The sequence below is a fragment of the Papilio xuthus genome, unplaced genomic scaffold (assembly GCF_000836235.2).
Source record: "Papilio xuthus unplaced genomic scaffold, Pxut_1.1 DF827680.1, whole genome shotgun sequence".
In the NCBI taxonomy this organism is placed as follows: domain Eukaryota; kingdom Metazoa; phylum Arthropoda; class Insecta; order Lepidoptera; family Papilionidae; genus Papilio; species Papilio xuthus.
The window spans coordinates 5,561,519-5,577,493 of record NW_013530969.1 but is presented as its reverse complement, the minus strand read 5'-3'; the positions used below and the strand labels follow the sequence as shown (position 1 = coordinate 5,577,493).

The following is a 15,975-nucleotide window of genomic DNA, read 5'->3' as shown; positions in this document are numbered from 1 at the left end:
TGGCAATATGTATCCATGTATCCATTCATGTATCCTTTTTAATCATCATGAAACGTTTCGCGACATTATATGCTATATAATATCTCTTTATACGTAGTCCGTACATCCGCGTAGCCGGTGACATCAAAGTGACCGACGCACGCATGTGTAGACAATTTCACAGGAGCTCGCTCGGTTACACACTGCGGCAACTTCACTCATTACTCACACGATGTGAATATTTTTGAATGCTTTGAAATTATCAGCTAAAAGACACACCCTGTTAACTGAGTCGTTTTAAATAGGATTTAAGTTTTGTTAACATGTAAATTGATTATTAGTAACTCTACCTTAACTTTGTTGCTTTAAAATGCTCTTCTTTAAGTTTATATTTTAGGAAAAATTGTTTGCGGCTGACACGGCTTGTATAACTTCAGGATATAAAAGACATTAAAATAATTTTTTTAAGTTTTTTTAGCTAACTCGGTAGGACCATAGTTGGGTTACTTTTCTGCATAGCACAATATTTAGTGTAATTTTCTCCACTTCTTATCACGTTTTTTGTACATGGCAACCATATGTTTGGTACTTAGTGCAATTTACGCGCGCACTATGACGTCATCGTATAAACGTTCTATCATGATGAAATACGAAACATTTTTCCATGTTCCAAATGGTTAGTGTTAACGGTTGAAGAATGTATGTTTGTTAATTTGCTCTATCGACAATAGGAAACATTGTATGAACAATCCGATGTTACGATACGTATCTCGTTCCGTGTCGAGTTCAAACACGAATTAGTTCACAATAACGCCCATTCATTCGATTTTATTCGTATCGTTGGTGCGTAGGTACTTGGAACGTTTGCGGTTAGCTCTAATTACAATACTTACAATGGAAATTAAATTTTAATTCTTTGTCTAGTTTGAAACAGGTTAATGACCTAATGAACTTTGATTAAATACACATTTGACAATATGTTAAAACCGTTATGATTTATTTAGGGAATGATTCTAAATTAACTTTACAAAATAAAATTTGGTACCGTCCTATTGCGCTATCCTCATCATTATGATTTTTTAGTTGCTAAAAATAATTTGTCTAATAAGGAAAAATATCATACAGACTGCTTGCGAAATAACAGATCTGTTGCTTGACATCAAGGATAAAAAATGTATGAAAGAAACCAAGTACAAAGGTCTCATCTCTTTTCTAACCTCCTTTGACATCAAACATTACTATCTAAACACGCATAAAATAAAATGTCATTCGAAATTTAATTAAAAATTATATTTTTGACAGATGTCAAAAACAAAGCATGAGTCAGTTTTCCCGCCATAATAGCAACACGTTCGGAAATGCCGGTAGCATGTTACAGCAAACAGTTGCGGGGCGAATGCTGGAATGCGGCGCTCCACTGGAACTATTTCTGGACGAACACGGAAATGCATGCCGCCGGCTCCGACGTTACACATGTCGATTTTCGAGCGCAATTTTTGTTCTCTTTTCGAAATTAAACGCATACGTGACATTTCAAATACTATTATGAAGCTACGTATATTAATTTAAAAAGGATAATAAACTAATTTGAATTTGCTGTCGTATTGTTATTTGATTTTATAGGTTAGAATGTTAACGGGAAAAGATTTTTTTGCACTTTTTAAAAGTTATTTAAATCTTCATCGTCGGCCAGTTTTCATTATTTCCAGTCTGTACACTTTGTCATAAATATAAGTGCTTTTTGTTATTTATTGTATGAAAGCAAAGACCCTATTAATATAATGGCAACATAAACTGATGCAGCAATATTGATCAATAAAACTTTATGACCAATAGATTTGTATCGAAATATTTCTTTGACAATTTGCCAATAATATTTTAAATGTATAGGATGCTCTCCGTAAGCTGTAATATGGGAAAATAAATTGTAATCAAGATGAATATAAAAAAACATATTTAGCCTACCCCTTCAACACATTATATTTTACACAGGGAATTTTTTTTATAAGAGAAGGGGCAAACGAGCAGCGGGACCACCGAGATGGTTGGTTCGAGGATATTGTTCTTGACTTACCATTTCAGTGAAAATACAAGATAAGTCTAGAATATGTTAGGTTATATATATTTTGCATTGCACGTTACATGGAAATGTTTCCAATACTTTTTAATCTCATAAAGTTACGCTTCACATGAAATTAAGCTCGCTGCAGACGTATTGTGAATCTAGGTGACCTAAATATCTGCAATGCCTGGATATATGATATGAATACAAAGACTTAAATAAATTGTACCTTAATAAAATAATTCAGTGATTCATTATTTTAAATAACTCGTAAGACAGGGACAGAGAGGCGTACCAGACAAAAGTCAGAAAGGGAAAGCGAATATCCATAGTACGGAAAGGAACATTCCCTTGACCACGCTTATCATCCCTTGTTCTATTATTATCTTTGTCAAGCAAATACTAGTATAGTTTAAATGCCAGTGTTTTTTGGTTGTTTGCCGTTGGGACGTTGGATTCGTAGGCCAATCGGCCCAACAGTAAACATCCAAACATTTCATACATATCAAGCAACTAATAATTATTTATCCGAATTATCATTTGATTCTAAACGTTATTTTAAACAAGGATAAGTCGAAATTTATTTGAAGTGAGATCAAATATGCAAACCGTAAACAAAGTTATCTCTTTACGTCAGACACGATCGAAATTCAAATGCAATAATTCTGTCTGGATGTGGGTTGCCATGTGTAAATATTTATCCTTTTAAAGATTATTTGTAGAAGAAATAGAATTTTTGACGTACTTTTAAAATATTATCACAATACATATCTAAAGCATTTATTGCTTAATCTCTATTAATGCACATATTATACCGTCCATTGTTATTTGTCTAATAAATCTAGGTGTTTTTTTCTTTATTTTCGTACATATTGTTAAATGGCGTTGGGAATGGGCTTCCCAAAAATTTTAATCTATGCGATTGCAATGCCAAAAATGCGTTGGTAACATTTTTCGTCATGTCAAACATTTTTACGTTACGTAATATAAAATTAACGTTACGTAATTTTTTTTTATGACAACCCTATTAGCATTCGATGATCATCACTGGATGCGAAGTTATTCCAAATTTAAAGCGTGCATCCGTCGTGCGATGCCCAACATGGTATGTGATATCCCGTTACAAGCCATAATGAATCAGTTAAAATTTTCTGTTAACCAACTGTGGTTGTAGAAGTAGTTATGTAAATGTAGTTTCGTTTCAATACACATTGGAAAGATACTTTGGGATAAAGTATTAGATAAACATAAACTAGAAAATTTTACAAAAACCAAATGTGACAATAACTGTATCTTTTACCTTAAAGACATGGTTTAAATCGTAAAATCTAAACATAATAAGTTCGAATTAGCTTTAATATTTAAAGTAACTCATTTACAACGTTTACAAAAATACGATAACCAAGAAATGAAAGTAATAACTTCAAATAACTAGGTTGTGTCATTTGTCAATACGTGAAAGTGAAACAAAAAAATACGAAAAAAGAAGTTAATTTTTTTTTCGTAAAAACGAGAAAAGATCAATATTTGTTATTTGTTTTCAGCCAGTTACTTCAGAGTATTTCGCTATATTGTGACGTCACTGGCCTAATAAATACACAAAGGATCAGAATGGACACGACTCTTGGTTCGCAAACAAATCGCAACATGTCTCGACCTCTGTTCTAATTTGACCTCAGACAATATAAATAGAAAGCTTTGCAAATGCAAAAAAAAATCGCAGATTTATTATAGCGAAGGCCTATTGCGCGATTCGCTTGAACTATTAGTAAATTTAAAAACTAATTTCACAGTCTAGTAAGAAGATCTTATAGACAAAAAAAAAGTTCAGTTTAGTTTCAAATTTTAATACACCAATGGTACTTAGATATTACAGATTTTTTGTCCTTATTCTAGTATAAAAATATTTTAAACGATAAACTTGAATCGCCCCTTATAAACTTTAATCGGAATAGATAATTCTAGAAAAAATAAAGTGCGAATAAAATTGCGAAGAGCAGACGTTGCTCGAGGCTTTTGGATATAAATCTCAATAACTCAACGAGACGGATAAGCCTGAGCTATTTCTGGAAATGGGTCCGCAGTCCGCACCCACAGCGATACACGCGTACCCGTTGCCCTAGGTGAGCGATTGCGACGCGATACAATATTTACTCAGGCTAATATTAGAAATGCGAAAGTTTGGATGGATATATAAATGTTTGTTACGTAACTCCAAACTGGTGTAGTCGGAATGAAATATCATAGACGTTATTAGCTTAAGACGTTTGTGGGAAAATATACATTTGCCATGGTTATCCCAATAAATCTAATATAAATGCGGATCGTCGGTGGCTCAGGGATTAAGCACTTGTCTTGCAATCTGAAGGTCCTGGGTTCAGATCTCGCAAGCACCAATGTGTTTTTCGATTTTCGTTTTACATATGTACATTTATCCGACGTTCTTACGATGAAGGAAAACATCGTGATGCAACCTTCACATATCTGAGAAGAAATTCAAAGTTATGTGTGAAGTCAACCAACTCTCATTTGGCCAGCGTGGTTGACTGTGGCCTAGTCACCAATAACATAGGGTAGGCTCTGAGGCCTTCAGTGGGGACGTATAGTGAGCTGAAGTTGTTGAATATAAATGCGAAAGTTTAGATGGATGTTTGTTAGAAGGTATCTATAGAACAGCGTAACGGATCTCGCTAAAATTTGACACAGATGTAGAACATAGTCTGGAAGGACACATAGACTTTTTTTTAATTCCGCGCGGCGTCACGGGGGACAACTAATAATGAGTAAATGTTCTACATTATTCGAATATTATGATGATTTATACTCAATAATTGTTTCTTGTAAAAGTGAATGAGTGTACAATTACAAACCTGAATAAACGTATCAAGTTACATGTGGGATCAACTGCAAAGTTTATTTGTATTTATTAAATCATGCGGTTTGGTTATGAGTAATATGGACCAGACATTTGAGTACAGTCGCATACACAAGTGTTTATGTTATTACCAATCATATTTTAATAATCATAAGGCATTGTAGATAAAAAAGAGATGTATTAAAAACAGACATGTTCGTAATTAAACACTAAATGAAATCAATTGCGGAGTGACTAAAATTTTAATAGGGAACACATTGTGAGGCGTTAATATTTAATACATAAAATTAATATTTGCGGAATATCGTACTTTACGAGACGACTGTACGAGGACGTTTATTTCCTATCCATCGGTTGAATATCATTTTGCGCACACAATGCAGTTTGAGAAATTGTCATAGGACAGTATAAACATGCTTATTCTTCTGTAATATATTCATATCCTAAGTGGGAAGCGATCTTTATTTCTTTTAAGAGAAGGAGGCGAACGTGGTCAACGATATCCATGAGCATTCACAACACCAGAGGAACTACAGATGCGTTGCCGGCCTTTTAAAGATAGATGTAAATACGCTGTGTTTGAATAAAGAATTATTGACATGTTTGAGTTACACATAATCATAATCAACCCATAATATACAAGGACATGTAAATACAAGATCATAACAATATAAAGTAGTAAATAAGTAAGTATATAAGACAATGAGACGTTTCAAGTCAATACCGCATGTAGAGTACAAATCGACCGATTGATTCTAACACGCAAGTGTAGTTACAACTTCTTGAATACATAATGTGTTATAAAATAAATATAATACGTGTTCATTGTCTTTAAATGGAATGATGTTCCATCGTTTTAAGGAGACTATACACTAGAGTTCTATGTAACGTTCTTACGAATGGTATGATACAATTAAAAACACAATTCGTGATATAACACTATAACATATAGAGCGGCTCATTGTTCTGTTACAAGTAAATACTCTAGTCTATACTCACCTTTAGCGATTATGTTTATTAAGTTTTAAATATGATTTGTGTAAAGTGCATTACAATTGTGTTGAATTACTTTAAGAAACCGAAGTGAGTGTAGCCCTTTTAAAATAAATTCCAGCTTGATACCTTTACGCGTTTTTGAGAAAAAGGGTCTTGACAGACAGACGGACGAACAACAAAGTGATCCTATAAAAGTTGCGTTTTTTATCCTATGAGGTACGGAACCCTTAAATCTTATTTACGTCTGTGACTTAAACATGAATTGTTTATTAGTGTTTATGACGATAATTGCCCGATTGTTTTTTTTTTTAATTAGGCAAATTACCTTGAAGAGTCCTAAACATATTTATAGGGTTACTAGAAGTCGCCCGCGACTCTGTCCGTGTGGAACTAAAAAAAAATAATTATTAGCCTACGTGTTCTTCCAGATTATGTTCTACATCTATGCCAAATTTCAGCAAAATCCGTTGACCCGTTCTAGAGATACCTCCTGATAAACATCCATCCAACAATCTAAACATTGGCATTTACAATATTAGTAAAATATAACTTCTGTTCATCCCAGTAGTTATAAACATGATTATAAAAGTAAATTTTTAGATAATTTTAGTTTAGAAGGTCGGATGTGCAAAATATTTTATTAACGTCATCAAATACACTTCATCAAAGAGCGGATATCCTTTATAGGTGTAGACTCGTCAGTTTTACGGCAACATATTAACGAAAAATATCGTCAATAGTATATGTTACATACTAACGTATCAATTCGGCTATTCATTAAAATGTCTATGTTACGATTAATGTCCAAATTTTTACTTTTACCATAACTTACATGATAAATATTATAAATTTGAATGTATGGATGGAAGGATGTTTGTTAGAAAATATCATCAAAACGGCTGCATGGACGTAGAACATAATTTGGAAGAACACATACTAATTAAGTTTTTAATTCCGTACACGGAGTCACGGGTAATAGTTATTTTGTCTACAAAAATGTGACAGTCAAGCACGAAATTGTTGTAAAATAACTCATAAAAACTATACTGTTATAAAGATAACTAAAAGATGAATGTTTTACAAGTTTATTACAAGGTAATTTCTTTAGAAGTCACACAAGGTCGGTTGTAACGAGATTGTGTAACCGGTTTTTATTTACGTAGCATCTTCATACATAGTACTTCTATTGTTGATTCAACTCAAATGCAATTAACAATGTCATGTACTTCTAGTCTTACGACAAACAATTATGTATTCACGTTTGTACCTCACCTCCTTCAACCCCCTAAAAACACGCGATAGTTCAGTACAGCAGCGTCTTAAACATTAAATGCAAAGTAAACAAATGAAATATATTTATATTCGAATTTAATAGGAAAGAGAAATTATATTTACACACTAGCTGTCGCCCGCGATTCCGTCCACGTGGAATTAAAAAAAAACTATTGGTCGCAACGTAATTTTATATATCCTAAAGCCATCCTCTATAAATGGACTAGATAACAAAAAAAGATTTTTTCAAATCGGACCAGTACTTCCTGAGATTAGCGCGTTTAAACAAACAAACAAACAAACTCTTACGCTTTATAATATTAGTATTGATTTACACACACAATATTCACAATATGTATTAGGTACAGGTTGATGTAAAATTCACGCGTTATTATATTAAACACATAACTCAATATAATCTTACTAATATTATAAATGCGAAAGTTTAAATGGATGGATGGATATTTGAAGGTATCTACTGAATGGCTTAACGAATCTTAATTAAATCTTGTACAGATAGAACAAAGGCTGGTGGAACACAAGCTACTTATTAAGTTTTTTTTATATCTGCGTGAACGGAGTCGTAAGCGACATCAAGTCTCTTATAATTATTTTGAAGGATTATTTACAAAAGTATTCAAATAAACTACAAATAACAAAATTTTCTATCTCCTACTTATTGTAATTTACCAATAATTACAATTATAGTTCGTTAAACTCACTAATCGTCTGCTGCGTATATCAGTTTGATTGTATTTAATAGCCCTTTATTTGGGGCAAAGGGCGTTTGATACGGAAGTACATTCCCCTAGCTATCCGTTTTCAACGTGTAAACATCGTTTTATGACGTTAAATCAAAATAAAACTGGACTAATTTTTAGAATTATTTTTTGCTAAAAGAAATCACAAACACTATCAAACATTACGCAGTCGTGTTCGATTTGCTTATTCAATAATAAAGTTTTATTCGAAAAGTTAAGGAAAAATCCGCGGGAAATGATTACTATTTTTTATTATTTTCTCCATTCATTACTTAATCATTATTTTTTTAGCCTCAAGTCCGGATAGTACTGGTTAATACGACAATGGGGCATAATTCCGTTTGCACGAAGCCCTAACGTGCAAACATGTAGACCGACCTCATAAATATTACTAAGCCGATCTGTTTACTCGGCCGCATTCGAAGTGTAAACATGTCGACCGAGGTGTGAATAACAATCTATTGCAATCCACTGTTCGAATAATTGCAATATTTTGTTATTCAAACATTCAATTACAATGAATTGTTATTTAAATTGTTAAATTCAAGCAGTCAGCTGTTCAGATCTTGGTTATCTATAATGCCGTATTCAATTTGGTTAGTAACATTGTGCGAGAATGGACGTGGGATTTGTCTTGTGAACCTTGGTATTGTATGTCGTGTAAAAATAATTAAAAACAATGACATGTTTATTTTTAAATTATAACTTTGATATGAAATTCGGTTTTATTGTTTGAAGATGTAATTGAATTATTTGCTTATAGTTTCCAGAAACAATTCTCCATTAAATAAATATTTTATTGCACAAAAAACTAAGATGTAACTTTTCTAACGAGTTTTTCAGTATGTCATCATATATTCCGAAGTTCCCTTAGGTTTATCATGTACCTACAGCATTGAAGTATCATAGTATATGGCTACGTGCTTTATCTAAAATTTCACAGGTTATACAGGATGTTAACAACAAGGAGGCGTCTAGAATATGCTTACGCGATCTTCCCCTCTATCTTATCTCCAAGCTATTAATTCTCGAAGCTTATAAGTCACTGTCGGGGTTACGTAATTGATTTTGGATCAACTTTAGCTGAGCATAAACGATGGTAATGTCTAAGGTTTAAGGTCTAAAATCACTGATATGACACACAGGACAAGGTTATGGAATGTGTGTTGTAAGCGCTTGTTTGATAAACAATACGGTGCATGATGTCGCGTTGGGCGCGTGTAGGCGCGTGTAGGCGCACCGCGAGTGCAGCTGTTCGCACTTTCACCTCGCGTTCGCGAATATGGTAATGTGGTAACTTCGGGACATCCTCGCATGAATACAATATACCACATTACAAATTGATAGTTCCGTTTTAATAATAAACATGACACTATTTGTCTATTGTGTTTAGAAAGTTTTGAACGATTGATAGCTTGAAAATTAAGGTATTATTAGTAAACAAAAGCAGATTAAGTGCGTTCTTAAGTTGATAAAAATATATAAATATGTCAAACAGTTTTTAAGTTAAAAAAATCAAATGACAGCTGGGCCGGGCACGTGACAGCCCCCGCAGTGCGGGGTCGTCGCCATCGATCGCGCTGTTGGTAAACATTGCAGATCGTCGGTAGCTCGCAGGGCACACCGGCTAGGCAGTCGATGGGACACAGAGATCGGACTCACCTGAACGGTCTGTGCGCTGTCCTTGTCGAGCAGGAACTCCATGGACTTGTGCGGGCGCGGCGTGCGACGGTCGACCGGCGCCAGCGCGAGCAGCGAGCGCGCGTGCAGCACCGTGCGCTGAGTGTCCACGTCCGTCTCCAGCACGCCGGGCGCCGGCGCCGGCGGCCGCGGCGGCCTGCGCGCCACGACGCCCGCGGGGGCCGCGCCCTCCTCCTTCAGCGGGATTCGCACGAACTGCGGCCCGGCCGCCGCGCGCGAGCCCTGCCCCGCGTCTGCCGGCGTCGCCGCGGTCGCGCCGCTCCGAGGGTTCGCGCCTGCGCGAAGTTTCTTATCTTTGCGCCCCGAAAAACGGAAGTTCGCGAACCGCGACAAAAAGCCCGCGATGCGGCTGCGCGGCGCGCGCGCGCCCGCTTCCGTCATGTCTGCGTCTGCGTGTGCGGACGGCGCGCGCGGCGCCTCGCCCCGCCCCCGTCCCGGCCCCACCACAGTCACCTCCGCGTCCGCCGCGTCATCGCTCCCGCTCGAGCTCGAGCTCACCGTGCTCGCGCTCGACTCCCGCCAGCTCACTTCTGCGACCACCGGCGAAAACGTTACACCCTTGGAGCCGGCGGAGATGGAGCGCGCGGGTGGAGCGGCCTCAGGCGGCGTGACCAGCTGCAGGGACGCACGCAATTCCTCCGGCGTTTCGCGATGTGAGGTCGCGCGCGCTCTTAATTCAGGTGTGGATCGGACCCGCGCGTCGCACGATGGCCGAAGAGGGGTGGACGCGAAAGCCGGCTCCCTTATAGGATCCGGGGAGGGAGTTCGCGGCGGAGTGGGCGTCGCGGAGGAAGGTTCTATCCGCCTGCGCAGCTCGTCGAGCACGTCATCCCAGGCGCCCCACGAGTCGCGCAGCCTTTTCGCCGTCAGCACGGACAGGCCACGGTCGAAGTCACCGGTCTCAGCGAGCGCTCTCATAGCGTTCTCATCTAGACGTCGAACAGTTGTCTCCATTTCATGTGCGAAGGCTTTTTCTGATTCTGTGGTGGAGTCGCTGTCGGCACTTGGCTCCCGGGTTGGCGCCGCTGGAGGCACTCTGGTTTCTGTGGGGGCCGGGGGCGGGGGCGGTGGATGTCGCGGCGCGCGGGGCGGAGGTGGCGGTGGGTGCCGCGGCCGACGTGGCCCGCCGCGGTAGTCCAGCACTGTGAGGTCCGCCACGCTGACGGTGAGGTTGTCGGACACTTCAAAAGTCTGTCGAAAGCGCGCGCGGTGCGCGGCAGTGCGCCGCGGCTCGGCGCACACGTCGAGCTCTGCTGGTAGGGAGAGCGCGCGCGCAGCTCGTGGCGGTCTGCGCACGGCGGTCGGCGAAGCGAGGCAGGGCGCGGATCCGGCCGCGGTGCCCGCCGTTATTTCAGGCTGTCGCTTGAGGGGCGCTAGGGGGCGGCGCGCTCGTTCGCTATACCCGCTGTCTTCGCTGAGGTTCTCTGCGGAGAGATGTGTGCGGGGAGCGGGGGCGCGCGCAGGCGGGGGCGAGATCGGCGGAGACTCGAGGGAGTCAGGCGAGAGGCTGGGCGAGGCAGGCGCGGCGCAGGAGCGCTCGAGGGACTCAAACTGAGCGAGGCTGGAGGAGCGCGAGAGCGAGCCCGTGCTGCCGGGAGAGGCGGCGCGCTCCCTACGGCGCCGCTTGGCCGGACAAGCCCATTCCCTTTCGGATTCACTGTCGCACTCCGACCCTACGGACAAGAAAAGCACTCAAAAACTCATTGAATATTCACAAATTCACAGATCCACCGCTTCGCTCACGTCGCGTCTTCACACTGACACCGGCAATGACAATGACACCAATTTTTGGTATGTTTATAACGTATGACTTGGATTTCTTCCAAGAGTATTCCCGAATCATGACAATTACATTCTACTATCTACAAAAATTAAAAACATTTGAGCTATGTAAAAATCTGACAAACGGAAACGAAAATGCAAAAAAAATATTTATTTAATTACTTTTGATTAACTTTTTTATTTTGATTCGAGTTTTAGAATCTTTAAATGAATTGTAAGAGCGCCATCTACAGTCCAGTAAATATAACACAATAACTTCAAGAGACATTTTATTCGGCAAAGTCAACAACAGATGGCGTTGTGGCTTCGAGTTTGGAAAAATTGTAACTTGAAGAACATTAATATTTACTTACCCACAGCTCCCCGTACATGAATAACGGAATCTGCATCTGAATCCGAAAGCCATGTTGCAGCAGAAGATCGTTCTGAACGTAAATCATCGCTTGTTTCCTCGACTATTGTTTCGAGGTACAACGCATGAGTGCTGCCACTGTCACCTGTGGACAAATAAAAAAACTGAGATACTAAATCTACTGGACAATAGATGGCGCTAGTAACATTTAAAACAGAATTTTATTTAGCTAAAATTTGCAAAAAAAAAGAAACACATTGTACTAGAAGATTTACTTATTTGAATAATTTAATGTTAAATCAGTGATAAACCTATTACATACAACTTATTGTTTCAACACATTCTATAAGTACAAAATTACAGAAAAACAACTTTTCTAATTTGATTTTGCCAGTTCAAGAAAAATAAAATCAGCAATCCAAAAGACCTACTTAAACGAAGTTTTCGGGCAACTGTTTCTTGTAATATATTCATTTACGCATAAAAATGTATGTCAATCCTACATAAGTAAATCGGTGATGACATCGCTGGGACAAGAAACTTTCTCCACAATTCACGGCTGACGTAAGTTCATACATTATGCTAGGAAAATTAATCTACTTATATACATATGTGAACAATTGTATCAATCTTAATACGACAGTAGTAAGGTCTAGATTACGTTAACGTTTTTTTATTGTAGTTCAATGACATGTATCAAGTATCCAAAGCCTTAGACACATTCCAACTTTAAAATATTTACTCAATAGCTGTCGCCCGTTACTCCGTCCGCGAAGAATTAAAAAAAAATATAATAGTCTATGTGTTCTTCCAGACTATGTTCTACATGTGTGCCAAATTTCATCAAAATCTATTCAGCCGTTCCGGAGATACCTTCAAACAAACATTCATACATACATCTAAACTTACGCATTTATAAATATTAGTATTATTATATTAAGTTAAAATATTCTAGTTTAATAGACTATTAGTAGATGTCGGATTTACGTTAGGAGTACGCGGAATATTGATAGATTTAGCAACTTTGAAATTCTATAAAATAAACTTAGCCCAAAAAACTCAGCGAATTACAACCTTTGTTAACTTAAATCTATTCCATTTACAACAATTAAAACAATTATCTGAGATGTCTCTTGTCACAGAAAGACATATTAAAAAAGATTAGAAACTAAACATCTTTATTCCACTTGAAACTTGTATATTTTTTTTATTTTTTTTTATAACAGAAGGGGGCAAACGAGCAGCGGGAACACCGAGGTGTTCAACGACGCCCATGGACATCAGCAATACCAGAGGAACCGCAGATGCGTTGCCGGCCTTTGAGGTGGTGATAGGCTCGCTTCTTGAAGGACCCTAAGTCGTAGCGGTTTGGAAATACCGCCGAGGACAGACCATTCCACAACGCTCCTGTGGGAGGCAGGAAGTTTCGCGCAAACCGCACGGTTGTGGATTGCCAGCCATCGAGATGGTGAGGATGGAACCTGGCGGTCTAAATAATAATAATATCGTTTTAGTATACCATGAATTCATATTTGGCAAAGTACTGTATCCATACTTCAAACGGCACCGCCTGTTACCGCTCTAGTTATTTTCGTTCTGGCAAACTAAAGGTGGTTTTCTTTTGTCAGTGACCATGAAATTCTCCTATCATTTAACTGTATTTCTGTCATACTTTTTACCACACAAAAAACCCTATTTGTTGAAATTTTCACCAAAGAATTACAAATTTAACTCATACAGCATGTATGTATTTTTTTGGATGCAGTTTTAGCCTATATATAATACAAACAAGTTGGAAATAACTCATGGAATGCGTACTTTGCTTTAATTAATTTCTAATTATTTTACTGCGAACTAAAAAAAAAATGTTACTAATATTATAAATGCGAATGTTTAGATGGATGCATATATCTTTGTTGGATATCCAAAGGCTAAAAAGATCTCACTGAAATTTGGCACAGATGTAGAACATAGCGAAGAATAAATAAGCTACTTATTAGGTTTTAATCCCGCGGGGATGGAGTCGCGGGCGGCAGCTAGCATATTATATTTTACAAACATCTGAATAAGTTCCAAATATCAAAACAAAACTAGTATACGAATGGTTAAAGGCTGTTCACACTATATAAACATCAGTAACAGTTCAATCTATTGAGGCTGCGCGTGGGAACTCAATTGTATTGCCCACGCGCATACGATTATTTAATCATTGTTAACTAAGTTTGTAAATTGAATAGAGCATACACAGTTTACGCAATATCACGAATTACGTATGCCTCAATTATATGCATACAAATGTCAGGGTTTTCTATAGTAACCACAATAATTATTCGACTCCTAAATTAATTGAGTTTTAAAAAGTTAGAAAAAAAAACAAAATCGAAGCTGTAAACAAAATTATCAACATTTACTATTCTTATGAAGAACCATAGACAACGAGCTAAAAGTATATAACCTTTTTAGCACAAAGATTCATTTAAATTCACACTGGTGTGGGAAAGCACGTCATGAGGTCAGTTGTGAGGTCCACAGCTGTCTGTGTAACGGTCTGCGCGATTTATTCAGGGTTCGAACCTGGGTCGCACGCAGTAAGCATTAGAACTCGTGTCCAACACCTGTCGTGTTTAACATATGTTAGTACAGAAGTAGAATTATGTAGAAAGAAATTATGCTATTTCGTTTAAAAGCATTTTGGATATAGATTTTAAGTGTATTTTTCTCATCGTTAAAACATACATGTATTTATTTTAATTCCGCGCGAACAGAATCGCGGGTAGAACACCTAGTAGCTAATATATTAGTCCTTAGTTTTGATATCACATACTAATATACACTAAGTGACTCCCATAGTGTCTATAAAACAACTCTGGGTACAATTGAAACAATTACATAAATGTAACATGTTACATAAACATGTTACAACAATCAATATGTAACAAATTGAATGAGAGTTCATTGACCGTGTTGCAATGGCGGTGGCACCATGGAACTGGTTAGGTTCCGCTCCACCGAAACGCCCTGCACAGATTAGATTACTTCATTTAACAAATACTACCTTACTGTACTCAATAAAGAATTTTGAACTACAAACTAAGAAGTAATTATGAGAAGTTACGTATACTTTTCACCCTCAATAGTTTTAAGGTTGCAAAAACAAGGTTCCAGGATCTCTGCAAGTAACCTAATAAATAAACGTCTTAATATAATGTTTTTAAATCGTAATATAAACTACACAATTAGTCATTTTAGTCGCTTAGCTATGACCGTGTCAATAAAATCTTATTTATCCATAATTAAATCAAATAAAACATACTTAAAATAACACTGTTGACAAAATAATTAATACATCGTTCAAAATGTGCGAGACGCAGTCTTTTGTTTTATGACAGATACGTCACTGGCTGAACGTGAATTCTGCCAGTTCGTAATTTTCTTGGGAAAAGGCACGGCATAGTTACAATTGCTTCAGTGTATTTATATGCCACAACTTTACTAGGCTGCAGAGAAATGACAGCTCACGAAATGTCACATTTTACAAATTGTCCAAATATAGATATACAAGTCACTTTGTAAATATTCGTCGGAGTCCTTACCCTAGGGAAATTACAAACGACCGGTGTTTACAATTTGCTGGTGGCACAGTATTGTATGGTTACTTCTCAGTATACTGATTAAGTCCATCCATATTACCCAGTTCATATTTTTTGCAACATAACAATCAGCTTTCGATCACTTCCAAGAAAGTGGACACCTGCCAATTGCATTATCGGTAACTTTTTATATACATTAATGATGTAACACAGCGTAAAGTTAATTGTTTATTTATAGCTTTACTTTTTATTATGTCTCTTCAAAAGCTGTTTTTTTTTTAATTATCACTGCAACGGACTTTTCAGCCAGTATTTCTTGGGAGTTCGTACTGGCTTATAATTTTTTTATGAAAAAAAAATATTTCGTGTTGCAATCTTAGTTACCATACTCCGCCGAAACGGTTTGACCGATTTGATATAGTTTTATATACATATTCAATAGGTCTGAGAATCGGCTACTTTTTAATGCTGCTCGAACGGAGTCGCGGGCGACATCTAGTGACTTTTTTAATCTAAATTATATATTACATGTAACCAACAGGGAATGGCACTGTTGAATAAAGACGAGAACAGATTCTCGATTACGAAATATCCGTTCATCTGAA

At 37.7% G+C, this 15,975-nt stretch overlaps 1 protein-coding gene across 1 annotated transcript in view; it reads right to left on the bottom strand.

Moving 5' to 3' along the window:
• Window positions 1-15,975, bottom strand: part of LOC106117203 (serine/arginine repetitive matrix protein 2) — an 84,089-nt gene that overhangs the window by 32,432 nt on the left and 35,682 nt on the right. Inside the window, exons 3-4 of the mRNA XM_013311377.1 lie at window positions 11,782-11,925; window positions 9,608-11,319 (exon numbers count right to left, since the gene is read on the bottom strand). Of these exons, the coding sequence (XP_013166831.1) occupies window positions 9,608-11,319; window positions 11,782-11,925 (1,856 nt within the window). The remainder of the gene's footprint in view (window positions 1-9,607; window positions 11,320-11,781; window positions 11,926-15,975) is intronic.